This window comes from Nothobranchius furzeri, chromosome 11, assembly GCF_043380555.1.
Source record: "Nothobranchius furzeri strain GRZ-AD chromosome 11, NfurGRZ-RIMD1, whole genome shotgun sequence".
In the NCBI taxonomy this organism is placed as follows: domain Eukaryota; kingdom Metazoa; phylum Chordata; class Actinopteri; order Cyprinodontiformes; family Nothobranchiidae; genus Nothobranchius; species Nothobranchius furzeri.
This window is the reverse complement of record NC_091751.1, coordinates 45,830,840-45,858,401: the sequence shown is the minus strand read 5'-3', so window position 1 is coordinate 45,858,401 and position 27,562 is coordinate 45,830,840. Positions and strand designations below refer to the sequence as shown.

The 27,562-nt window shown below is 38.9% G+C and overlaps 1 protein-coding gene across 4 annotated transcripts in view; it reads right to left on the bottom strand.

Annotated features, from left to right (window-relative positions):
- Window positions 1-4,986: 4,986 nt before the first annotated feature.
- Window positions 4,987-27,562, bottom strand: part of ralyl (RALY RNA binding protein like) — a 47,310-nt gene continuing 24,734 nt past the window's right edge. For 3 of the 4 annotated variants that reach the window (XM_015956377.3, XM_015956379.3, XM_054741940.2), the window contains exons 3-9: window positions 13,079-13,154; window positions 11,071-11,118; window positions 10,311-10,501; window positions 8,385-8,498; window positions 8,018-8,175; window positions 7,038-7,075; window positions 4,987-5,839 (exon numbers count right to left, since the gene is read on the bottom strand). In XM_015956377.3, coding sequence (XP_015811863.1) covers window positions 7,043-7,075; window positions 8,018-8,175; window positions 8,385-8,498; window positions 10,311-10,501; window positions 11,071-11,118; window positions 13,079-13,154 — 620 coding nt within the window. In that variant the 3' untranslated portion in view covers window positions 4,987-5,839; window positions 7,038-7,042. Of the gene's footprint in view, window positions 5,840-7,037; window positions 7,076-8,017; window positions 8,176-8,384; window positions 8,499-10,310; window positions 10,502-11,070; window positions 11,119-13,078; window positions 13,155-19,922; window positions 20,614-27,562 lie in introns of those variants that run through there. The other variant, XM_054741957.2, reaches the window with a different exon arrangement.

Here is a 27,562-nt window from a genome sequence, read left to right as displayed (position 1 = left end):
TTGAAATCCTTTTAAACAAAAATTCTAAAAACCCTAGAAACCATAAATTTCTTTTAGGCTCTTTTAATTTAAACTAATATTAGCAAGGCAAGGAAAGGCAGCTTTATTTATATAGCACATTTCACACACAGAGGCAATTTAATTTGCTTTCCTCGAGCAAGAACATTAAAATCAACGTGACAGAAAATACAGTTTAAAGATTAAAAAGAAATACAAGCAAATACAGTGTAGAAGGTGCAGCATAAGAACATATTCAAAAGCTGAGGAAAACATGAAGGTTTTCAATTTTGATTTAAAGGTTTCTAGAGTTGGGGCACCTTTGAGGTCATGAGAAAGCTGATTCCCTGTGTGCAGACCTCAGAGCCCTGCTGGGTGTGTGCACCCGAAGGAGATCTGACGTGTATTCTGGCCCCATGCCACTTAAAATTGATTTCATTTTAGTTAATCAGTTTATTTATTAAGGAACCTGCTGCAGCAGCAGCAAGCAGGGTCCTTGCTGTTATGCACCTGGGGAGTTTTCAACATTAATGTCCTTTATTTTTCTTCTATGGACCTTAATGCGGCTCCAACGGCAGCGTGCATCCCCACAAATTATACATCAAAACGAACGGCTCGGCCGTGGGAGGTGTGCTATTACTTTATAAGCGATCCGATGGTGAAATGGTGAAATTATTAACAAAAAACTTTGAAAAAACTTTCAGTGATTTCCAAATTCTCTAAAATGGAAAGTTGCTGTTTCCACAGGGTAATTCCACTTTAGATCAACAGTATACAACCCCACAGTGATACCATATCAATATCAAGTCATTCTGATGTTGCCTTCCAAAATAAAGGCCTTTTTAAATTGTCCACAATTGACCTACCTTTAACGATTTCAAAATGCTCTAAAATAGCAAATTGCTGTTTTCACAGGTTAATTCCACATTAGATCAACAGTATACAACCCCACAGTGATACTATATCAATATCAAGTTATTCTGATGTTGCCTTCCAAAATAAAGGCCTTTTTAAATTGCCCATATACGACAAAACTTTCAGTGATTTCAAAATGCTCTAAAATGGAAAATTGCTGTTTCCACAGGGTAATTCCACTTTAGATCAACAGTATACAGTTGCGCACATTTTTCCGCTAAGTTTTCTTTCATAAATCCCAAAGTTCGCATGGAAAGTTGCTTACGCAGTTTTCCGACCCCGTTTTGTGCGTAAGCAAGCTTGATAAATGAGGCCCCAGGACTTTGGCTCTGTGCTCACCTCAGATCTTTGAAGTGATGCTCACTGTGAGCTTTACATCTTTTGCACGAGCCTTTGGTTAATCACAGCTGATTAAAAATATCCTGACCCCCAATATTCTCATACGTTTCCAGCAGTTCCACGTGCCAGTGATGGATTCAGCTCATCATAGCAGAGCATTGTCCATATAATGGGAGCTGCATGACGGATGACTGTAGTCACTGGCTGCTGGCCAGCTGTGATAGAACTAAATATACCCGCAAACCAGCCAGTGGCCCTCCTTAACCTGTAAAAATGATGATCTGGTGCTAACAAAGTGACTGAATTAGAAATGCCAGGCCACCATGTCTCATTTTCAAGGACACCAGATTTAAAAAAAGGAGAAAAGGTTTATTTTCGTAGAGCCAATGTGAATCTGAACGCATTAATCTTTAGTGTTTTAATTTTATATTTAACATTATTTGTTGTTTCTTTCACATTTCAGTCCTATTACGATATCAACTACTGAATAACTTAGATGTAGCCTCATATTGATGTCAATTTTTAAATGCATGTAATAATTTTTCTCTATTTTTCCTCTCTGCAGAAGTTCACCCTCAAACACCACTCTGTTAAAAATGCCTGCATTGAGCTGATAAAAGGCTTTAAAAAACATAGTCCTTGTTAGCACAGAGCTGTAGATCCCTACAAGTTCACACATTTAGTTTGTATTTATTAAACCATGGCAGATTCATTTTTAGTGTTTTGTAATGTTTTACTGCTGCAGTTTGAAAGCAGAGGGATTAAGGGAAGGCAGCGGCTGTGTTTTATATTTTAGGTGGACATGTTTAGTAGTTTTAAAGACACCTACTGTAAGTAAAAGTATGAACTACTGAGTCCATACTATGAGAGCGAAGCTTAAATAAATGCTTCCGGCTATTCTTATGAGTTTCACTGATTTTGAGCAAGGCAACGTAAGGCAGCTTAATTTATAGCTCATTTCATACACAGAGGCAATTCAATGTGCTTTTCATTAGTAAGAATAGCAAGAGCATTAAAATCTACGTGACAGAAAATACTATTTAAAAATTAAAAAGTAACAAAGTCTAAGTTAAATAGTGAGCAAATACAGTGCAGAATTTGCAGCATTCAAAGGCTGAATAAAACATGAAGGTTTTCAAATTTGATTGAAAAGTTTCTAGAGTTGGGACACATTTCAGGTCATGAGGAAGCTGATTCCATCAGTGTGCAGCATAGTAGCTAAAAGCAGCTTCACCCTGTTTGGTTCTGACCTGAGGTTCTACCAGCTGACTGTTTCCTAAGGATCTCAGAGCCCTGCTGGGCATATATACCTGAAGGAGATCTGACATGTATACTGGCCCCATGCCACTGAGTGATTTATAAACTAGTAGAAGTACTTTGAAATCAATTCTGTAGTTTACTATGAAATGTGGGGTCCCCCAAGGCTCAATTCTTGGACCACTGCTCTTCAAATATGCTCCCCCTGGGTCAGGTCATGCACAACAACAATATTGCTTATCTTAGTTACGCTGATGACACTCAGATCTACCTAGCTCTACCACCTAGTGACTGTGGTCCCCTAAACTCACGCTGTCATTGTTTGGAGCAAGTTAATGACTAGGTGCAGTCAAACTTCCTCCAGTTAAACAGAGACAAGACTGAAGTTGTTGTCTTTAGAAATAAGAAGAATAGGATGGAGGTTATTGCTCAAATTGGCTTCAGAGGAATGAAGACGGGGGTGAATTGTTGAAATAATTGCAACTTCCTTGTTGGCTTCATTTTCATCCCAGAACTGCGGGGGCCTGGTCCAGACCAGACATAGAGAAAAAACAAAGAATTTTCCCAATGAAGGGGAGATTAGAGATTGGTTGGTAGTCGTTCATCACTAAGGGGTTTAATTTCCTTTTCTTCAGAAGAGGCACAGCAGTTTTCAGTGATTTGGGAAAAATCCCTGATATTAGGGAATGGTAAACAATTTTCAGTACATCAGCTTTTAAGCAGCTAAAAACATTTTTGAAGAAGTTAGTTGGTTGTCCAGAAAGCAAGTAGTTGAGCAGATGAGCTTAAGGTCTTAACCATGTCCTCTAGTGTTTTAGCACTAATCACACTGAAAGCTGGCATTCAAGTCAGAGAGTTGTCGTGTGGCTGTAGCTGTGGTCTGGTTGTGTTGGTGGACATGGAGTAATAAATGGCTGATCTGATGTTTATTATTTTCTCATTGAAAAATGATGCAAACTCATTAGACTTAATTTGGGATATGAAATCAGGGTTTAGCTGTGTTGGGAGATTAGTTAACCTCTCAATAGTAGCAAACAGAACACAGGAATTGTTGATATTATCAACAATTACTTTGGAGAAAAGGGCTTGTCTCGCCTTATTTAATTCAGAGTTGTAAGTGCACAGCTGCCCACCAAAATAATTGGCGTCATAAAAGTAGTTAAACACTATAGAACATTTGTTGGACCACCTTTAGCTTTGATTATGGCTCACATTCACTGTAGAATAGTTTCAACAATGCCACATTGCTTCTGCAGGGTCACAAGGTTGATTTTCATCCAGCATTGCATTAACTTTTTACTAGATGTTGTATTGATGATGGGAGAATCCAATGTACAAATTCTGACTTTGCGGTGGTCAATCCATGCGTGCAAATAATGGCTCAGGCTCATTGAGCTCTTTTGTTATTCGAGTCCTTTTAATCCAGCCTTTGTCTTCTTGGAATATGCCCGTGCCATCAGAGAAGAAACAACCCATTCATGGATTAACCTGGTAAGTAGTCATCTGACTTCATTCTCTGGGAACTTAATGTCGTTGAATCTAGACCTGACCAGCTGCAGCAACCCCACATCATAAATATAAATAGTGATTTATTTGGACAGCTATGGACTTTTGAAAACACCAATCTGCCAATCGATCTAGCGCTCCTTCTTTCCTGCGCTTGTGAAAAAGACCCCAAGATACTTAACTCTATCTCGGGGTCTTCTTCACGATAAGCGATCATATAGGCAGATTGGTGCTGCATCTGCAGTGATGCGGGCGTTGTACCTGTCTATTGTGGTGAAGAGAGCGCTGAACCGGATAGCTCTCGATATACCGGTCAATCTACGTTCCTACCCTCACCTATGGTCACAAGCTTTGGGTAGTGGTTGAAATGAGGTTGCAGGTACAAGCGGACAAAATTAGTTTTCTCCGCAGGGTGGCTGGGCTCTCGCTTACAGATAGGGCGAGAAGCTCGGTCATGAGGGAAGGGCTTGGAGTAGATCCCCTGCTCCTCCACATTGAGGGGAGCCAGTTGAGGTGGCTCGGGCATCTAGTTAGGATGCCTCCTGGATGCCTCCCTGGTACATCCAAACAGAAGGAGACCTCAAGGGAGACCCAGGTCACGCTGGAGGGACTACGTCTCCCACCTGGCCAGGGAACGCCTTAGGATTCTCTCATAAGAGCTGGTCCAAGTGCTGGTGTCCGATACATACAAGTAATGATTGCAGGTTTATTGCTTTTGTTGCAAAATTAAATTGTTATATCTTCAAGCATTTTAACTACAACTCCAGACATACTGTCCAAAACTGTAAAGTCAAAGTTTTTATCCACACATGGCAACTCCACCCCATCCTTTCATTGGTATTTCATACAAATAGAGCAGATATATCTTCAACACTTGATGTCAAGATGTGTCTCAAATATGTTAAATTGTGAAAAAAAAGGAAAAATAAATCACTGGAAATCTTGTTTTAAGACAATAAAAACTGCAATACTCACATTTTTTAAGACGGTGTCAGTTTATGTCAAAAACTCTTAACACCCATGGCTGTTTAACAGATAGAAACAAATCAAATCCATTATATTCACATATTAACATGCCAGGAGAAAAAATGTGACCTTTTGTATCACCATAAACATAAGAATTTAAATGCTTACTGTGAAAAACAGATGACAAACATGAAATGCGTACAATACAGAGAGCAGACACTGCAGCTAAACAATACAGTGAAGAATAAAATAAATAACATCATAATCAGCTGCAGAAAACACAAGTTCTTTTTTACATTCATATTTAACTCACTCCCTGAAATGTGGTTTGTCAGTTTTTAATCCACAAAAACAAAAGCAAATGAGAACAAAAGAAACCTTTTCTTTTCTTATAACTGTATGTATGTATGTATGTATGTATGTATGTATGTATATATATATATATATATATATATATATATATATATATATATATATATATATATATATATATATCTGTGTGTGTGTGTGTGTGTGTGTGTGTGTGTGTGTGTGTGTACAATAGAGACCATTATATAAATATTAAGCACACAATATACTGTTTTGTCCCCATTTTTCAGAGAAGCAACCATTCAGATTTTTCATTGCTCTTTGAAGCTGATCTTGCAGAAGTCTGGATTTTTAAACCCAGCATTTGATTTTGATGAAGAACGCATCAAGAGAGTCATGTTTCGATGAGGCCAACAAGCTACAAAACCTCTTCTGCTACTGCCAGTCACTTCCCTGGTTGTTTCCTTTCATTTAAACAAACCTCCTTGTTCAAGAAGGTGTTGCTGGTATCCGCTGTCACAATTTATTTTTCTTCATTTCTCCACTCAACCTTAAAAACAAGAAAATTAAAATCAAACTGTAGTGAAATGTAATCACTTATGCCACAATAAACAGACACATGAAGGCTGCTTGCACTTTTAAGTGTTTATGGGGAAATATCTTCTACCACATGATGAAAATTAGTTCCAAATCATTCTGATCTTCTATTCTATCAGTTTCTAAAAGCTCTGAATCTTTTCCTAAGAAAGGTTTTTGTTCACAAAGGCACTTGAGGACAGCGGAGAGGAAATGCCAGCCAACAGTTAAGTTAAATCGTACATTCATTTGTTCTTATAAAGAAAATCAGTGGAGATTTAAATGTCACTTGAAGAGACATGGGGATGATACAAGGTCCTGAGTCTGCAGCTGCTCTGACAGTCATCAGTGATCGCCGCTGCAGAAGAGCTGCCTTTACTTTTTGTCCCCACAGAGACAGAATGACAGGTCATTTAGAAAAACAGTGAAGTGGATTAAACTGCAGAGACATGAGCTGTTTCTCTCCGTCTCTCTGTAAAAATGGAAACTGTGGGTCTCCAGTAGTTTGGATCAGTGCTGAGCTTCTCAGCCCGTTTCTCTACAGAGCAATTATGCTTACATTAAAGAGATTAAAGGTGTTGAAAATTATTTTAATCAATACATTTGCAGTGGTCTCTAGTAGGAATGAATGCCTTGTAAGTCATACTCAGGGAGGGGGGAGCCCAGAAGCGCCTGGATCAGCGAGGAGGAGTCGGCAGGAGCAAAGAGGCAGAACATGGCATGATATTTGGACATCTCTTCTCTGATTGGCTAATAGCAATGCAATTCTATCAACGAATCTGTTAGCTCTGCAACGTTGATGTTTCATCTCTACAAATAACACAAGCTTATGGTCACCACCATCAGTCATCTCGCCAGGAGTTCTGTTGTGTGGTGTAGTTGCTAATACTAACGGTTATCTTCTACTAGCCGAGAAATTTATCTGCCATTTCCTGGACGCTAAACCAACAACAGCAAAGATGGGTGAGTTCATGGATGTTAAGTGACAGTGTGACGTAGATCTGTAAGGCTTTTTTAAATCCTAGAGTTTCAACATCTATTTTCTATCAGAAGCTAATGCCTGAGATAGATGTAGGAGACTATTCCCATGTTCAACCTGCATGAAAAACTCAGAGTGACTTGATTATAATCAGAAATAATCACTTCAGTGATCCACATCTTTAAATACTCACCATCCTCAGTTGTCAATGTCTGATATGTGGTTTTCTATCTGCAACACAATCCAACAAAATATATAATAAAGCTGACTGAAGCTATAGAGGATGCATCATGGACGTCAAACAGCAACAGGAACACTAGAAAAGACTTTCATTTACATGTTTTTGTGTCATTATTACAAGCAGATCTTAACTTCAAGGTGGGCTTAAGGTCAAAACCACGAACAAAACCGTTTAATCTTATATTAATTCACATACAAATTCTACAATTGGGAAAAACTGAAGCTTTTGATTTGTTCCGACTAAATATACTTTTCCCACTCGTTGCTTCCAGTCATCACCTGTCTGATCACATTATCTACAAACAAATCATTTACACTTGTAACCATCTCAAGACAAAAGTTCTCGTTTACATTAGCAGAACTACTGATTATTTGAAAGACATGTATATATAAATAAATAATCAGTTTCTCAGGAAAAATAAAGTAATTTCTCACAGTTTTTTCTTTGTTTGCCTTTTCAACCTTTTATTTGAATCCGAGTAAATGTCAGCTTAATGATTTATTTATCTCCTCAAAGAAATCAGTTGGTTTTTTTAGATTCTAAAACATGATTTCAACTAATTAGCTGCATAGTTTTCATATATTTTACAAGAATTAACATTATTCTATCATTTTTAATGGTTTCTGTTTTAAAGTCATAAAAATAATACTTTCAGAGCAGAACTCGGACCAACGTGTCTTAAATGAGCTGCAGTTACCAGATTTTCATATTTGATTCATATTTACAAAGTAAGTGTAGCAGTTTTGATGCATCCAGGGGTAGCAAGAACACCCATGCTATGCAAAATTACCACAAGTTTAAGGAAATCAGAGCTGTTTTAGGGAAATCTATGGAGGCTCTTGAACAAGCCATTTACACAAATTTACACATCAGAAGGGCTGGAAAAAAGTCGGCGTTGCTCGCTCTGCACATGGTCACCTCGACCTGCTCACCATGTCACTGGTGCCTTCATCTTCAAAGTCATCTTCACCACCGTCAGTCATCTCGCCTGCCTCCACCTCGGTTGTCCCTCCCACCTCCTCTCCTCCAGAGTGGTCCTCTGCATCACCATGGAAACGCTCACACATTTCCTCCTGTTTCCTCTGCAGCTCTGGTAAAAGTAAAATACAGACAGATTTCAGTTGACAGCAGAACACAATTTATTTCTGTACTATTTAAAATCTGCTTTAATTTGATATGATGTGATTTTTATCTCATTTTTAATAACATGCAATCAAGGTTTCTTCTCCAAGTGCACATGGTAAATATATTCATGGCTTCTGCTCCAGCAGACAGGTTCCCCCCCCTGCCACGTCTCACCGGCATCAGAGCGATGTTGCCTTTCGATCTTCTCCAACCTCCCGAGCAGCGAGTCAATCTTTGTCTTGATCTGCGAAAGCTCCTTCTTGATTGTTAGGAGCTGGTCTGTCTTCACTGTGAGAATAAAGATAATCACATTCAAAAGCATGAAAAAATGTGATGCAGCAGCACCATAGTTTTGCTGCTACATGTGACCGAGACACCGTTGGTTTATTGAGTTAAAAATATGTCATCATACTCTACGTAGGTTTAACAACACCGGTTCATTTTTCTTCACCAAAAGGCTTTTCCCACTGATGAGAACCTGAATAAAATATCATTTAATGACACAGAAGCATCCAATAAACAAAACAGAGACCATCAGTTCTCAAGCTAGTTGCTTATTTTGTCTTTCTGTCATTTTATGTTCAGGCAGCTGACAAAAGGTGTTCAAATGCTATAAGAAGAAAAGAAGTCAGGTGATAATTACCATCAACACGGCAAGAAAAACATTCTTTTTACACCTCACCGAGTAAATTGTTCAACATTTATATGACGAGTAAACTGGGGAACCTATAAGCATCTTGTCACGGTTGGGTTTTTGTTTTCAACCCTGAAAAGGAGCTGAACATTGTTAAAGTTTAAACAGAAATAACTGCAATTAATTAGTACAAATTTTTACAGACTTTAACATCTGCAGATGTACTCTGTTGGGAAAATCAAAGGTTTGGTTCTCTCGGTTATTCAATAGATTTGTATTGGTCTTTTGTGGGAATGAATGCCTTATAAGTCGTACTCGGGGTACAATAAGCCCTGGTGCACCTGTTTCAGAAACTAGAAGATTTCCAGATCAGAGGAGAGCTTCAGATAGGATTTGGTGTCTTACTTCCTGATATTTGGACATCTCGCCTCTGATTGGCTAAAAGAAACACAAACTTACCACTGACCATTTACTTTGCAACACTGATGTTTTATCTCCACAAAGAACACAAGTCTGAAGGAGTTCTGCTGTGTGGTGGAGTTGCTAATGCTAATGGTGAGTTTCTACTAGCCGAGAAGTTCTCTGCTGTTTCCTAGATGTTAAACCAACAACATAAGCATCACGAGTCAAGATAGGCAAGTCCATGAATGTTAAGTGACAGTGTCATCTGTCAGACTTTTTAAAACCTAGAGTTTCACCATCTATTTTCTATCAGAAGCTAATGCAAGAGCTAGGTGTAGGAGACTATTTTCATGTTCAGTGTGCATGAAAAGCTCAGAGTGACCTATTTTAATCAGGAACAATGATTAAAAATGGGTTTTCAGTGAACCACACCTTTAACCAAATGCATTACTTAAATTATCTTTGTAAAATCTTGTTTTTTGGGGAATATGCTTCAAACAAAATGGGGGAAAACTACAGCAGGCTATAAAATAAACTCTTAGTTGGTCCAAATCAAGCAGTTTATGTCTCTGAGCTCATTTATGCTTAGAGAAAACAAATAAAGCATAATTATAGTTTATTTCATTACATCTTACATAAGAACTAAATCAGCTACTTTTACGGTTTCTCTGACCTCCTTTCACACCTGTCAACAGACCTGCGCTGATTACTCAGCCTGAATAATTGTTTTTTCTTTTATAAAAATTAAGTCTTTGCTCACCAAACACTTCAGCTTAAAAAAAACGTCATTTTTGTCCTGCAATGTTTTGTTTACGTTGATCCAAGAAATGGGAATCTATGAATAATGTGAAGCAAGTGAGTCACACCTCTGGGGTGACAGGAAAATCAGTTGATGACAAGCTATTTGAAATCTTTTGCTGTCAGACATGAAGATGGTTTAGAAAGTGAGTCGTGACTTTTTAGCTGACATTATGTGGGCTCAGAAAAGCAAAAATACAGATTATTATGATGTTTTTTTAAGTGACAAAAAGCCAAAATGTGATTTTAGAAGAAAGAAAACATACGCTTGTGACCGGTGATGGAGGAGCCGATGATTGCTCTGGAGGATGAAGAGGAGGAAGAGGAGGAAGAAGAACAGGTTCTGATTGGAAAGGAGGATTTGGCTCTGCGAGTGGATGGGACAACGAGCCGTGAGCGTTTGATGGGGATCACAGCTCGGGTCGGGGGAACCACACGGCCGTGGTACTCGAAGAGTCTGAAGGCAAACAAATAAGAGACAAAGAAAGGTTCCTAATGGCTTTGTTTTTTTTAAAGGGTGGTGATGTGACCGTGAGCAGGACGAGTTTTTTCCAGCATGTTATATTGAGCCTAAGGTAACATTTGATGACCTATGTATCTGTCTTCAGCAGTAAAATCCTGCTTCGGCTCTTTGAGGCGTGTCAAATTGCCCAAACAGCATTAATGACCCAAAGCTAAAGGTTTCAACTCTCCTGGATATTAAAAAGCAGAGGAAGTAAACAAACCAATGAAAATGTCAGAATGAGGATGCATTCCCTCCATCGCTGGCACAAATGACCAACCAGGGGATGGTCTGACATTCAGCGGATAAAAGCATCATTAGCAAGGCCAACAGAGAGAAATAAACCTTCTCAATACTGAACTCATTATGTTTGTTATGATGTAGTCATTTTACTTCAGAGGAGAGAAATGGAAAGTCTGATTATATATCATTTCTATCCAAGAGCAGGAGTGAGGAAAAATGATTTGTGCGCTAAATAACAAAAAATATAAATAAAAATGAGTAAAAAGGAAAGAAACACATACCTGCTGTAGAAATCATCCCTGTAGTAATCATAGTCAAACTCGTATCCGCTGTGAGGCACAAAACAGGAATATTTTAATAAAGTTGAATAAAATAGGAAAAATTAAACATAATAGACATTTTGGCTTTGTAATGTTTTCACAGGAACTTATGAAAGTGACATTTGGACTAGTAGAAAGCGCCGATTTTTATGTCTATGCAGTAAAACAGAGTATTTATTTACATGGTTATTTAAAAAAAAGTATTTTTCAGATTTCGTTAGTTTTTGCTTTTTTGTCGTTCTTAAATGTTTAAGATCAACAAACTAAATTCAAAATCAGACAGATACCCTGGGTAAATGGAAAATGCAATATTTGATTATTATTTCATTTATTTTAAGTTTTCCAACAAAAACCTGGCCCTATGCAGAAAACCAATTGCCCTTCATTTTAAAACACAAATCAACTGACTAAACACATTGATTGTAAAGATTAACGTCTTAACATCCATCCCTGATTACTGTCAGATCTTCAGAGGTAATACATCTTCAACAGAACCTGTCCGGCATCATAAATTAGGCTAAAAGACTTGAAAAAGCAGCATACCATGCCCTGTTCTAAAGAAATTCAAAAACAATTGAGCCCGGAAATAAATCTAAAGAAAGAGCAAATATTGCCTCCATGTGAAATTTCCAAGATAAAAGTCGTTGCTAAGCAAAACATATAAATAAATAATAAAAACACAAAGTCTCTCCTCTCATTTACCAAAAATTGCATTGATGATGTCCAAGTCAGTCAGGTTCCCGCTTCAGACAGGGAGATTTGGAGTCTTATTTGCTGGATTGGATAACAGCAACACAACTCTGCCACTGACTTGAAGCATGGATGTTTTATCTCCACAAATAACAAGCCTGGAGGAGTTCTGTTGTGTGGTAGAGCTGCTAATGCTAATGGTTAGCTTCTACTAGTCAAGATGTTCTCTGAGGTTTCCTGGAAGCTAAACCAATGTAGATCTGTCAGGCTTTTCAAATCCTAGAATTTTACCGTCTATTTTTTTTATCAGAAGCTAATGCAGGACATAGGTGTAGGAGACCATCATCATGTTCAGCCTGAAAAACTCAGAGTGACCAATTATAAATCAGAAATAATGATGAATAATAATTAAAAAAAATGTTTTAAGGATGATTGTGTAGCAAAAAAAAAGAAAGGGAAAATAGAAGAAATCTGTAAAAAGTAATAAATGTACATGAAGGACTTTTTAATCTACTATGAATGTTTCACTCTTTTAAAGGCTTGTGCTGAAAAAGCCTAGATGTTTATGAGTCCCTCTTCAGTTAACTTTATAATCACAGCAAGTTTAATTGGAAAATAACTTCATTAAAAGCATGAATTACATTTTCGGCACATCATAGCAGAAATTTGGGAAGTGGTGAAAAGCGTATGATGATGGTGATGATGGTGATGGAATGAATCTGGAGAGTAAAGCTCGAAAATCACCACAAAAACTAGTCTATGTGGCACTTTCAACGTTAAAAAGATGTTTTTTTGTAAGAATCAAGGATTTTTAAATTCATCTGAAGTTTAAAAAAATCCCAATCTAACTCTAAAACTCAGAACGTTGGTTTTTTCTTTGTTTTTACTTGAAGTTGTCAGACAAAACTTCCCAAAAATTACTATTTATTTTAGTTTACAGGTTCTTAGTGTAATCATTTAAAAATTAGTGTGCATTTTTTCTTTTCTTTTCCCAGAGAAAGGATCTGAACTCTTCCAATGTAATAATGAGTCACCAAGCTAACCTGATTCATCGTCCTTCAACAAAGAAAAGTACAGATTTTAAAGCAATGATTTCAAATTATTAAAAAGTTCATTTATACATTTATTTGTTGCATTTGTCTTTTATTTTCAACTCTGAAACAGAGAGGTGATGTTCAACAGCAAGGCAGAAGCTCCAAAGCGGTCCTCTCATTTTAAATTCACTGATATGACGAATGGAAAGACGAGACTGAGAGTAAAATAAACTTCTGATGCAGACCTGTACAGAGACGAGAGAGGTCTCTTGGAGCCCATCTTTGGCCTGTATGGTTTGGGTTCTCCTGCCATGTTGATATCTGTAGACAAACTCAGAGTCAATATCTTTAAAAGTTCAGAGGATACAAATCTGGACATGGCTCCTATACTGACGGTTTCTACTTGCATATTCTTATTTTCATTTTAAAGCAGTTCCATCTTAATTCTGTCTTTTGACCTTTTGACACACACTTTCAAGATATGTTTTTACATAAACCCATGGCTGATTTAGGCATGAGAGAAGAAAGCAGATTTTTCAATGAAAAACTGTTGACGTTTTGCTGACTTCTCTGGAAAATAAGGTATAAAATCATACTTCACACAATAGCTTCACAGCAGTCCACTGCAGCGCTCAGTCAGGGTCAACTTTGCATTTTCAAGACAATGACAAATAAGATACTGATTATGCAAGAAAAAAGTTTCAAAGTCAGTGTAAGGACACTGAAAACAAAGCTGTAAAAACAACATCGAGCTAAGTGCATTATCAGACTGCTGTGACTGATTAGCACGCTCCTCACGGCTCCCATCATGACTGACACTCCTCTCAGCCTGCCAAGTATTGTGCTGCGTTAAACCCGACTTGTATCGCTGCATTTAGTCTGTCACCGCCTCTGCTCCAAACCAGCTCAATGATCCCTGAGTGCTGCTCAAGGTCACACAAAGACAAAACAAAATTCAAACACACACTCAGACATATAACTCACAAGGGCTCACTCATGGATGAGACACCTTTGAGTTGCTCAGATATAACACCAGCTTTGGGGATCATGCTGTCAGCTGTCATAATGGGAGCTGAAGTGTTGCAGCTGCAGTTTTATTCTTGTTTTTCTTCCACGGGAAGTGGATATAATAAAGTCCTGAGCTACAGTGTTAATGGGTTTAAATTAAGAAATGCAAAAGATCTTAGCATCTACATTTCCTCTGGAAAGTCCTTTATCTCAGAGCTGCATTAACACCAGCTGCTGCATTCGGATCTTCAGAAACACGCGGGCTTTCTCATCCTCTCCTATTCTTTAGATTCCCCTCTTCCCATCCCTAATGGACAAATGGAGTGGGAACGTGCCGTTGCTCTCAGGTGCACCACGCAGTTGGGAAATTATCATTAGGACACAGGAAGACATGCTTCACATAGTAAAGCCCACTCTCCTCTGGTCCCCTGCTTGGGTCATTGAAGAATGAGTGGTGCATTAAAGTCACTCTGTACCCCAACACACACACACACACACACACACACACACACACACACACACACACACACACACACACACACACACACACACACACACACACACACACACACACACACACACACCCTCTGATTAATTACAGGCATTATTCTAACCATATACAAAGTGGCATGAATGTGTTGTGTGCACTTGCAGATACAACAATTTGTGTGTGTGTGTGTGTGTGTGTGTGTGTGTGTGTGTGTGTGTAACTGTAAAAAGTTTAATCTGGATGGAGAGGAGAGGTGTTGCTAAGCAATAGCCACTCGATGTCTGGTGGATACTTTTAGCCGAACCACATTGAGGGGTAAATATTACAAATTACTACATGATGTTTCAGTCATAATGAGCGATCGGACTGCAGAGGAACGTGCAAACTCAAAAGTACTAGAAAGTCACATCTAGCCACTAGTAGGGCTGATCGCGTATGAAGTATAATCATAAACACAGCTTTTTTTGGGGGGGGGGGGGGGGGGGGGGATTTAAGCCATAATTATGTAGGACAAATAGGAGCTGTTCAGAGTTCACATTTTAAGGAGACTAAAAATGCCATTATATTATGCATTAGTTATGCTGTTTATTGGAGATTAAAACATACCAAAGTAGGAAATCTGAAGCCAAGATTACTTTATCTATCTGAATAATGCACGGGCCTAATTTAAAACATATGCAGATACAAACTAATTTGAACTTTCTTTGATCAGTCACATAAACCAAAGAAGAGTAGACCTGCTTAGGAAGCCCAGGTGCCTGGGCGGGCCTGGCCATGTTAAGTTTTAGAATTAGAACTGCATGGAAAACAATCTGGACACTAAAATGTCTGGGAGCCTTCAGGGTGAGTCACATAAAAAAAATTAAAGGAAATTAAATTGTTTTACTTTAATCTAACGCCACTGGTGTGTTTGGCCTCATTCTTGTATCTTTCTACCACAAGACACACGTGAGTGTAGTAGAAGCAGAGGAAGTGAGCGTGAAATGGAAGGCCTGTCAAAATAAAAGCATGTTTGCATTTAATGCCAACAATAAAAGTTCATTGTTAGTAATCCCAGTCTCTTAATTACAAGTGATGGTGTAATGCTCTGGTTTGTGGCGATCAAAAGAGCTGTTTTTCATGATGTCACAAATGCATCAAACTTCCATTGTCTGATCTAGTTCTGCACAACATTAAATAAACAGGAAATTGGGATTTTATTCTTGATTATTGCATTGACAACAATGTTATTTGTGACTCATGGTGTGTTTTGGCAGCTCAGCTACCATCATTCTTTATGACTAGCATATCATGGTGCCTCACCTGGAAAACAATTGTGTTACAATTTATTTTTATCCAACAAGTTTTCAATCTTGTCTCAGATGATCAGCTCAATAACTCAGTTAATAAAGCTGTGAGAACACTACAATGTTGTATGTTGTAATCATTACAGATTAGCCAGGAGGGCAGGCGTAAAATATTCAATATACATTCGTTCTTTTGGATGAGCTTGCAGAAAAAGAAAACAAAAATTAAACTACCATAAATGCTTGGAGTTTCTATTGAGCATGAGCTCAACTTTGGTCCAACAGCAATTTTCCACATGAGCTCCATTTCATCAGACTTTTCTCAGAAACTAGGTCTTTCCTCACTTTCCTGTGTCTACGGTGCAGACGGTGTGATGCAACAGCGCAATCACTTCAGAAAAAATTACAACAGATAAGGAGCTTTGGTAATATTCCCTGAGAAACAAAATGGAAGATATTTCCTCCCACTGCTATTGTCTAACACAGTCTTTTGTCAGGAAAAGGCTTGTTCCTAGCACAGAGCAAACTCAGTCGAAGTGATGATATGCATCCTGAGAGCCGGCTGAGCTGTGTTTGATTAAGAGATGATCCAGGTACCTGCATGAATACAAATGTGCATTGGAGAGACATCCTGCATGACACCAATCGACTGATTTCATCTACAGTCTGTTTCCGCTGCCTGTAAATCGACAGACGAGACTTGAATAATCTCCCATCTCGGCTGAAGGGCACAGGCCCCTTTTATTACACCTGAATGTGTGTTTCCTCAAACAGGGCAGTGTGACTGATGGGCTCAAAGAGCCAATGCACGGAGTGTGTCCTATCTGCTGCTGTTTGTGCCGACGTTTTTAAATGACCTTCAGTGCAAATTACATTAAAGTGTTACCTTTAGAAGTTGCAATGACAGTGCAGCTGAATTCAGAACTTTAATCATCTACATTTCATTTGCACCTTTTAAACAGAAGGTATTTCACGTGGGAGTAAGGGGAATAATCCTTGAATGAACAAAAAAGGTTTAGAGATGAAATATTAGCATTTTTCATTTTGTAGACTCAGTTACAAAGCTGAACTTTGGGACCTTTTTATGTGAACAAACTAAACACCACAAACAGTTCATTACAAAATATGTAACGTTTTTTTATAATAAAAATAAAGTTCATGAAAACAACAACTAAGCTTAGCTGAGATTAATCAAACAGAACATAATTATAACATCTGAATATCTGTGGTGTTTCTGAGAACAGTCATCGAAGTGTTTCCACTGTGATTGATGAGCTAACGGCCAGTCAGAGTACAACCAAATATCCATCATTTTGTTTTATTTACATAAAATTCAGAATATATTAGCACATTTTATATATTCACGCAGAAACAAGTATAACAAAAAAACTATGTTTTTTAAGTAACGTTTGCATGAACTTTGTGTAATAGGGTGGATAGATGCATTTTTATAGATTGCAGCCTGCATTGAGATTTGCTGACAGCTCATCAGTTCTGTCAAACAGACAGCGTGTTACTACTTTATCATGTTTAGACTGGAGCACACTTTGAAATAGTCCTGAAGTAGATTTTTTGCTAAGCATTAATGTTGTGTTACATTTTTTCATTAATATGAACTATTGAAAATTTGGTACCATTTCTGGAAAAGTGAACTTTGGCAAGACCCAACAGCATCAGAAACTGCTCACAGTCCGTTTCCTGTGTCTGCCTGAGAGGTGAACAGAATCTTAGTGATTGATTTTTCTAGAGAAAAAAATGTACACCTTTCTATACATGCCACAAGTTCTTAGTAACCAGTGTTAAACTAAGACTTTAAATATTTATCCCAAAACAATAACAGATCAGAAAAGGCAGATTAACTGGTCACACTATCAAAACTTATTGCAAACTAAGATCATATCAGTTGCATTTCATATTATTAATGCAGGGTTTAAATCTTGTTGGATTCTGGCTTGAACAGCAACGTTTTCTCTGATCCTTAACAGGTTAGAAAATGAGTAATGGCCTAAAGTAACAATGTGTACTTTTGACCAAAAATCTCTGGAAACATCCTTCAAAATGTTGAAAATTAAATGATTCCCAGTTGTTGAAATATATTGGCGGCTTCATAACATATAAACATAAAATTGGGTCTAAAACACATGGGAGCAGGGTTAAGTCTCTGGACATTGTCCTATAAGATGCAATGTTTCCTTCTACGGGAGCCCATGAGGACAAAATGCAATTACTGATATGTAACAAGCGGTTACAAAACCTTCACCATTCATAAACATTTTACACATTTACCTCTTCACCCATTGCCAGTGATAAAAGGGAATGTGATGTGCTTGTCATTTTGCTGGAGGTTGTGCTCCAGGGATTTTTTACTCTAATGGTCATCCATAGGTGAGGTCTTACTCTAACACAAAAATACAGCTTGCTTGCAATTATTTAGCTATGCCCCCGATTGCCTGGGAAAAGACACATCGTCACTTTAAATGTTTCCACTGAGAATTTCGCTATTGCAGCTTTTAGCGGGTGCACCTTAAAAAAAATCCACTTGCAAGCCTGAACACGAAGTTCTCGTACAATCCATATGCAAAATGTATTTGCTTGAAATCATAATGAGACTATTACCATGGCTACATAAGTTTGTTTAGTCTTTCATCCCTATTAATGCACTTTCCATTTTTGGCATTTTTTCTTATGATGTAACGTTGTGGCTTTTACGTGCAACGCTGTGAAAGACTCGGAGCTGGTCCTTCACTTCCACCTGACCAGATGCTCGTTAATCTCTGCTGGCAGCTGGGGAAAAAAAAAAACCAGCAGCTTCCACCTGCTTCCAACTAGACTTGTACATCTGCTCCAGAATGAAACTGCTTAATTCATGGGGCGACTAGAAAAACAGGCAGCTGTGCAAGACCTCAGAATCACACATTGGCCCTGTGTCACATCACAGGACACAGTTGTTTTAACAAAAAAACTATGAGATCAATTTGTTTAACATTTAAGCAGATCCACCAGTCATTAGGAAATTAGATCAAACACTCTGGACAAAGGTTCAATTAAATATATGCAACAAAAAACAGTTCCATTTAAAAGTTACTGAAAAGATTCCAAACACTTCATTATTTTTTAGGAAAGAACATAATTTTCTGCATGTTTTTTATACCAACCGACAAGATGGAAATGATGGTAACAATAAATTGATGTAATAATAGCAAAGAAGACTTTTTAAAATAATTGGCAGTTTGCCATTTTGCATTTATGATACTAATGTCTGTGATGCAAACCTGAAAAATCACCCTCTACCATTTGAGTTTGCTTGAAAAAAAAAAATGCAGACACTATAGGAGTCATGATGTGTTTGGTTTCAGAACGATGTGAGGATGCTCATTGAATTGCAGGAAGACAAATACAGGAAGCCTCTCCAAACAAACTGGTGGCATAAAAACCAAAACAAAATATTAAATGATCAGAAAAACAGAAGAGATCATAACATTTTTTATTAGATTAACCTTGTGTGCTAAATCATGGTGATCTGGCAAAAATGTGAGCTAGCATTTTTTTTCTTACTAATCAAACAATAAATACATCACTGGACTTTGAAATCACTTTTAACATGTTGCAGCAGCATACTCACAAATGTATAGTTCATGTGCAAAAATAATAATTTGTCCTTTCTCAGATTCACAGATTCTGATTATTTAGACAGACGTTAATTGGATGAATATCTATTGCTTTTCCTCATTTAAACAAACCTTTGAGCTTAATAAAGAAAATGTATTTATTATTTTTCCTGCACCTGATTTGTGCTGTTGGTAGCAGTTCCCAGCATCCACTGCAGTTTACAATCTGAACAGGTCAAGAGTCCATCACAGTGCATGAGAGATTCATTAATATTATACATTATTCATCAAACCACTGAAAACTGCCCTTCAGTACGCACACCTGGAGCTGACATGCATCCACTGAAGTCGCCTTTCTCAAAGACATCAGTAAAAACATTTCTAAACAGATTTTGAGGAACAGTTTGCTGTAATCAACAGGAACTTGCAGGCAGAAAGGTTGATGAGGACATTTTATCCAGCAGGATTTATATTATAAATAACAAAAGACCTGCTATAAAATGTTGATTTAAAATTGTCTTCAAATCAAACTGATACAGAACATTTTAAAGTACATAGCAAGAAGAGCCAATTAAACGCACTTGAGTTGATGAACTTTTCATCTTTCTCTCAAACTTCAACTCCAACACACATCGATCCACTTGTAGCACAAGCTCTCCTCTCCTCCTGCCCGGTACCGGATTCGGCTGATACTCACATCTCTGGTTACGACGCCTGCCTTTGTACATGGCCATAATCAAACCCGGTGATGACGTTGTCGGAGCAGAGCTGCCTCCTCCTCTGCTCTCCTTCCTCTGGTAAACTGCAGCCGGAACGTCTGCAGCTCCCAGCCAAGCAGAGCTGTTCTGGACTGAACCATTTATCAACCTGATCCAGGGGAGCCAAAGCCTTCTATCAGGCATCAATTGATTTGTACTCCAATTAACAGATTCAATCCACACCTATAGGCAATTATATGAAGGCAACAGAATAATAGAATTTGACTTAATAAATAATACAAAAGATCTTTTCAGTTTATAGCCTAAATGCAATTAGCAAAGGTTTCTTTCAAAACTAAAACTGAAGATTGATTAAGTCCTTGCGTGAACTCTGTCTTCTTGAAATAAAAAATATTTTAAATTTAATCTGCAGCTGGTTTTTCTCACAAAACCTTAAAGTTCACTCAGTGTATTTTTTTAAATAAATCTCTACATCTTAAAAATATATTAAAATAATCTATTGTTCTGTTTTTGTATGATGAAGGCAAAGTGAAATAGTCCTCAAAAACTATGGAAATGCTATTACAGTCATTCACTTTGGCCCTTTATACCAAATTAGTATTTTAATTCATATAATTGGAAAGCCTCCTTGGTCGGCAGACTGAGCAACACCCAGCAAGTCTGCTAAAATCTCCTGCATGCTCAAAGTAAAACAATTAACAGGTTGTCAAGTTTTATCTTCTAATCATATTTTATCAGCTTGATGGTTTGTCCAAAACACCCAAATAATGATAGTCAAAGATGGGAATAAAGACAAATTAAGAAAAATACACTAAAATGTCTGAAAGGCATGAACGCTTTGACCTGAAAAATGCCTATGTCATGAAACAGCAAATATTGCAGATGCAAGGGACAGTCAGTCATCAAATCTTTACAATTAATTGCAGCAACCCAGGCAGCAAAACAATGCAAAACTAGCTGTAATCCAACTGAAATGCATGCAGACACAGGAAGGTCTGACAGCAGACTGAACCTTTTATTCATGACTGCATGGAAACAGGTTAGTTGATTACAGATGAGGAGCAGGTGTGAGTGGAACAGGAAACAAGGAGAGTGATGGCTGATGCGTAACATCACAATACAAATCCATCATATTGTGACAAAATTGGCCTTTTCCTTCCATTCTGGACTAAAGAGAAATTTTAAAAAGCTGACAAGCACAGAGATGATGCAGCTCACTGATTCTCCAGCTGCTGCAAAGGTTTTGGAAAATCAATCCATGTAGTTGTGATTTCTAATGACAGCAACAGCTCTGCAGCTGTATCATGCTTCACCTATAGTCCACCAGTGTCATTCCTTTAATTGGAAAAGAAACTGAAAGCTAATTAATTCTGATTATGTACTCGCTCATCACATCAAACCCAGTTGCATCTGAAAATGAAAATCACTCACTTTGACCTCTATGCAAATACATTGCATATGTAAATGCATCAGAATTAGTTTTGTTTTTGCAAAGAATACAAAAACAGATTATAAATCAGAACACTTTTCGAGTTTCTCTAACTGAAAACTTACCTGATGGAGAAGATTATTCATAACTTATTGAATACTTTAAAATAAAAATGCAAAATCACGTCTAACTGAATGATTCACAAATGTAAAGATTAGATATTCTGTAAAGTGTGAATGCAGATGCTCCCATTTGGACCGCAGATAATCCAAGTCTTTTTGACATGCTCTTGGCACCACCTAGTGGTCATGCAAAAAGATGCATGAGCAAAGAGGTCCAAAAGTAGCTTTATTTGCAGCATTGAGCTGTTAATAAAAGACAAATAATTTATAAATTTAGATAATTATTTTTTTGGTGTGTGTGTGTGTGTGTGTGTGTGTGTGTGTGTGTGTGTGTGTGTGTGTGTGTGTGTGTGCGCTGCATCTTTATGTCAAGAATGTTTAACATCTTGAGGAATCCTAAAGAAATGCTGATGCGATTTTTAAAAAATCCTCATGATTTTTTAATAATTGTTTATTCCCTTTTTTATCTTTTCACTTATGTTTGTCTACCTCTTTCTATCCATCCTTATAGGGTTTAATATGAGGCTATGCAGTAGGTGTTTTAGCCACAGAGAGGCACTCAAACACTACCAAAGAGCAGTGGCACACAACTTACAGACAGCTCTTCATGATGCAAAATTAAAATCATGTTTCTCTATTACTTCTCGTAAGCGACTTATCTTAGGTACTCTCTACCGATCTACCCGTTCCACTACCTTAGCTAAATTGAACCCCATGCCACCTGTAGACATATCATGCTCATGACACATTATTGCGTGTTGTAAACTTCATCTGTATTTTCTTCACATAAGAATCAAAGGATAAGGCACTGGTGTATTTTTACATACAAAGCCATTCTAGGAAAATGGCCATCATGTATTTGGATTAAGTTCAACGCACTCCAAAACTTTGACAACCTAAGCTGGCTGCAGTTTCAGGTCCCCTTTGTGAGCCAGGAAAGTGAAGTCTGTCCAATTTTGGCCTGTGGTCCTGGACTGATCTGCACTCAGGTTAACCCCGTCTTTCCACTGGACGTGGAAGCAGCGCTTAACGTAACAACTGTGTTTTACCAGGAAGCTCATTCCCAACTGGGAGCATTTCAGGCGTTAAACGAGAGCAAAAGCTTTCCACACAGCTAATCCAGTGAAGTCACAAAATCACGGGAGAATTGCAACACCATGCGTGATTTCAGAAGTCCACACAAAGTAACAAGCAAAGAGAAAGACAGCTACATGTATAGAAAAACGTCTGTGGTTTATTTTCTGTTGTGTTTACATCAGCTTTGGGGTTTTTTTTAACAGGAAATTATTCACTTTTACCTGCATCTGACTTAAGTTTCCAGATGTTTTACATTGCTTTTGTGTTTGACTTCCTGTCTGGCCTGATCTAAACTGCAGAATTTGATGTGTTTTGGAAGTGTATAGACTCAAAACGTATTGATAGCCTCTCTTTGCTTCTGGGGCACATCCAAAATGTTACACTTTGCTGTTGATGCAAAAGAACTCATCCACTATAACGGAAGCTAATTGTTGCATGGTACATTTCGAGACCGCTTCGCGATGCTATCATGTGCGGTGGAAAGAAGGAATAAGTCTGGAGTGTCTTATCCTTTTATTTTATTTACCCGTTCCACTGCCTTAGCTAAATTGAATTTTCTTTTTCTTCTTCCGGCTCTTGGAGGGTGCAGACGCTTTTTTTCTCCTCTCCTCCATATCTTATCCTCAAGGCCTTTGTCTGTCTGTGTGTGCTGGGTGCACGGCTGCTTCTGCATTTTTCTGGAAACTGAAATTCACTAAAATGGATCTCGTCAGTTGGTCACTCAACGCGATTGATAAAAATTTTTCAACGATGAGAACGGGAGAAGGGGCCCCCGGATGCCCCGCTGGGACGTACCCAGTTGGACACATCATGGACTCCTGGAAACAGTGGAACTTGATTTGTTTATCTCAGCTGTCTGTGGAGGACTCTGAAGACATGTGGATATTTGTGGTGTTGGTGTCAGGTTTCCTGCTCATTGGCCTTGGAGGCTACCTGGCTTACCGGAAAATTAACGAGCTGTCGAGGAATATTGGCCTGATCCCGTAGCTCAGAGATGGTTTGCACCACGCTGTGAATTCACAGACTCAAATAACTGTCGAGATGAATCGTAAGCTTGGAACTTTGGCGGAGATTCATTCTTTGGCACAAAAGATGGATGCCATCAAGGAGAGAGTGGACGAATCAGCATGGATTGGGATAGATTAATGTCCATTATTGGGATTTTGAGAGGTTGAGGACCAACAAACTGTAAGACAGAGAGGAAATTATCTCTGTCTGGCCCCAAAACAATTTCTAATCAGAATCTGGCGCCCTTGAGCCTGCAAGGCTCCAACGAATACTCCCCCCTCAGAAGATATGTGGAATGTGCCGTCGCTATGGCAACTCAACTCTGTATCCTTTCCCAGCCTGGGCGGGACTGCGGGAAGGACGCTGAAACGTTCCAGGGTCACTGCAACCCCCTCCAACTTTCAATGCTCCTCCCCCTATCCACACTGAGATGACATGCGCTGCTCATCGTGGCTGCAGGAACTGAAGTAGGGATCGTCCCAACCCACCACCCCACCTAGTGGACACTTATGTTCTGTTGTCTGAAGTCTGTTGCATATATGTTTGAGGTGTTTTTTTGCAGAGCAAACCTGCCCTCTGGTGGGAGGGTAACTCTGAAGTGCCTTTTTTTCCCTCCACCTGAACCAATCCTCATGTAACCCTCTTATCTCTATTAAGGTAGCGCGACTCAGGGTTGCGAATGAACACAGTCACCAATTCTTGTCATGTGTCTTGCCCATGTATGTCTGATCTCTGAATTGTGTGTACTGAAACTCTAATTTCCCTCTGGGATTAATAAAGTATCTTTGATTGATTGATTGATTGATTGATTGATTGGTTTATTGATTGATTGATTGATTGATTGATTGATTGGTATTGGTTTTAAACAAAAACTGACAGAGGTTGCAGTCACCAACAGGGTGTACATTTTAAATATCAGGAATTTAAATGGTTCTAAATGTTGAAATTACTTTTTTTATGTTGTATTCTGTGAAAATTGACAGTAATTTTCATTTTTTGCTCTATTGGCTTGTTTTGCTCTTTTGCACACTACTGTTTCTCATCTTGGCCAGGAAATCCTTGTAAAAGACATTTTCTAGTCTCAACTGACTTTTTTTTCCCTGAATAAATAAAGATAAAAAAAAATAAAACCAACCCAGATGTAATCTCACCAACACCTGATTATAAAAATGAGTGTGGGCTTATTATCTTGGTTTGAATAGTAGCCACAGAGGCAAAAATTATGATGAAAGAATGCTGAGTAGCTGAATTAGTAATGAAAGTCATGTGCTCTTCTTCCTCCACAAGTGTCTTCATCAGCTGTTATAGATGACCACTATGTGCTCCAGCTACTTAAAATCATTGTGTAGTAAATCCAGTCATGTTCACAAATATTAAAGTAACTAAAGTAGTGGATTGAGCTTCCTCTGGTCATTAAATCCACCCAAGCGTGGAGCGCAGAGACTAGAAAACCAAGTCCAGGTTTGACTCTGATCTTCCTACCACATGTCATACCATCACATGGCTGTCCCTCTTGTCACTCCTCACTGAGTGTAATTTAAAAACTTCAGAAGAAAATATCACAGAATCTTACCTGGTGCAGGCTGCACACACCGCTGGAGCCTAATCAAATATCAAGTTCATGTTTAAAAGATAAGGTGTTGAGGGCACAATTTCACAGAGGCAGCAGAATAAAGGCCGGGGAGATGATTTCCAGAGCAGAGGGAGACATTACTGTAGGCCCGTATAGCCCTGACACTTATGGTTCATTGTTAATATACTGGATTTATTATGTGTTTGCGTGGATGTTCATAGATGCTGTGTGTTTAGAAGGATGCAGTGGACCTGCAATATGGCGGGATATTTCTAACACCAGCTTTGACTGTACTCTTAAATGATGGTTAAAGCAACCTTGGGGTCGTTGTGTTTCTCTAGAAATATATTCATGTCAGCATGCATAGTAACGAGGAGCACCTCTTTAAGTGGATGCAAATTGGACATGAGAATTTGTGCTGACATTAGTGTGACTATTTATGGTATGCACAGAAACCCTGCTTCGTATCTGTGAAACATTTTTCTTGTTAATTAAGTCCTGCTAAAGTTGGTTCTGTAGAAGCTCCAGGTTCTCACCATTATTCATCGCTAAAACTTTAATATAAATGAAGCTAAAACCTCAAATGCATCTTTAATATGGTATAAATAAGCCTCACCTTTGACCTTTAATCACAGAGCTGTTGATCAGTGTAGCTTTGTGAATTTTACTTTTTCTCCAGTCATTCTAAGGTAAACCAGAAACAATTAGCAAACCTTTGCTTTTAATTGAAGAGAAAAACATCTTTGATATGGGGTAATGTGAATTTGTGTGGACAGTGTGACTGTTTAGGTAGAATAAAGAACATTTTGTGTGTGTTTGGTTTTAGTTGGCTAAAGTTAAGGTTCATTCTAGCTGAAACATTTTTATATGCTAAAATAAAGAGCTAGAATAAGAAATCAGCACAAAAACTGGAGAAATTAATCCAGGATAAAAACAGCAGGCCTAACTTCAGTTGACTAGTTTGGTATATTGGAAAATCTCATCCATGTTTCTCGTCCCAGCTTACACTCCCCTCAGGAAACAAACAAAGCCCACAACACACACCATCACCACCTAACCTGCTGAAGCCCTCCCACAGCTACAGGACTGCTTTGCCTGCACAGACTGGAGAGTGTTTGAACAACAGGACCTCGAGGCACACATAGAGCCGGTGCTATCCTACATCAGAACCTGTGTAGAAAATGTCACAATGACCAAACAGATTCGGATCTTCCCAAATAGGAAGCCCTGGATGACATCAGAGGTCCAGGCTCTAATCAGAGCCCGCAATGTGGCCTTCAAGTCAGGTAACAGCAACTTGTACCACATAGCCAGGAAGATGTGGAAGGGGATCCAGACTCTGACCAACTACAGAGGCCACACTCTGTCCAACACTGGCAGCAGCAGAACACAGGCAGAGGAGCTAAACAACTTCTTTGCTCATTTTGAAAGCTGCCGGACCAGACGGCATACCGGGGATCGTGGTCAAGGAGTGTGCCAGTGAGCTGGCAGGTATCCTCACCAAGTTGTTTAACCTCCCCCTGTCTCATGCTTCAGTCCCGAGCTGCCTCAAGTCTGCAACAATTATTCTCATCCCCAAAAAATCTTCCAGAGACAGCTTAAATGACTATCGACCGGGTGCCCTCACACCTGTAATCACAAAGTGTCTGGAGTGACTTATCTCCAACCACATCCAAACCTGTCTCCCCACCTCCTTCGACCTCCTTCAGTTTGCCTACCGGGGAAACAGATCAACAGAGGATGCCATCGCCCTGACGCTACACACAACACTGAGCCACCTAGAGACCAGAGGAAGCTACGTCAGGATGCTATTTGTTGACTTCAGTTCAGCTTTCAATATCATCATCCCAGACATTCTTATCTCAAAACTGCTGAGCCTTCAGATCCCTCCCTCCACCTGCCACTGGATAAAAGACTTTCTCACAAATCGACCACAGCATGTTAAACTTGGCTCCCATCTCTCCTCCTCCATCCTGCTCAGTACTGGCTCTCCTCAGGGCTGTGTGCTTAGCCCCCTACTGTACACTCTGTACACATCGGACTGTACCGCTTCCCACCCATCCACTGCTATCTTCAAGTTTGCTGATGACACCACTGTGGATGGCCTCATCACAGACGGAGATGAGGCAGCGTACCGGGCAGAGGTCAGTAATCTGTCAAGGTGGTGCTCAGATAACAACCTCACTCTGAATATACAAAAAACAAAAGAGCTCATTCTGGATTTGAGGAGACACAGTCACCCCCCCCCCCCCCCCCCCCCCTCTCTCCTCATAAATGGAGAGCGTGTGGACTGTGTCCCCTCCATCAGGTTCCTTGGCACCATCATCTCTGCTGACCTGTCCTGGTCTGCCAACACCAGAGCTCTGGTTGAAAAGGCTCAGCAGCGGCTGCACTTTCTTGAGAAGGTGT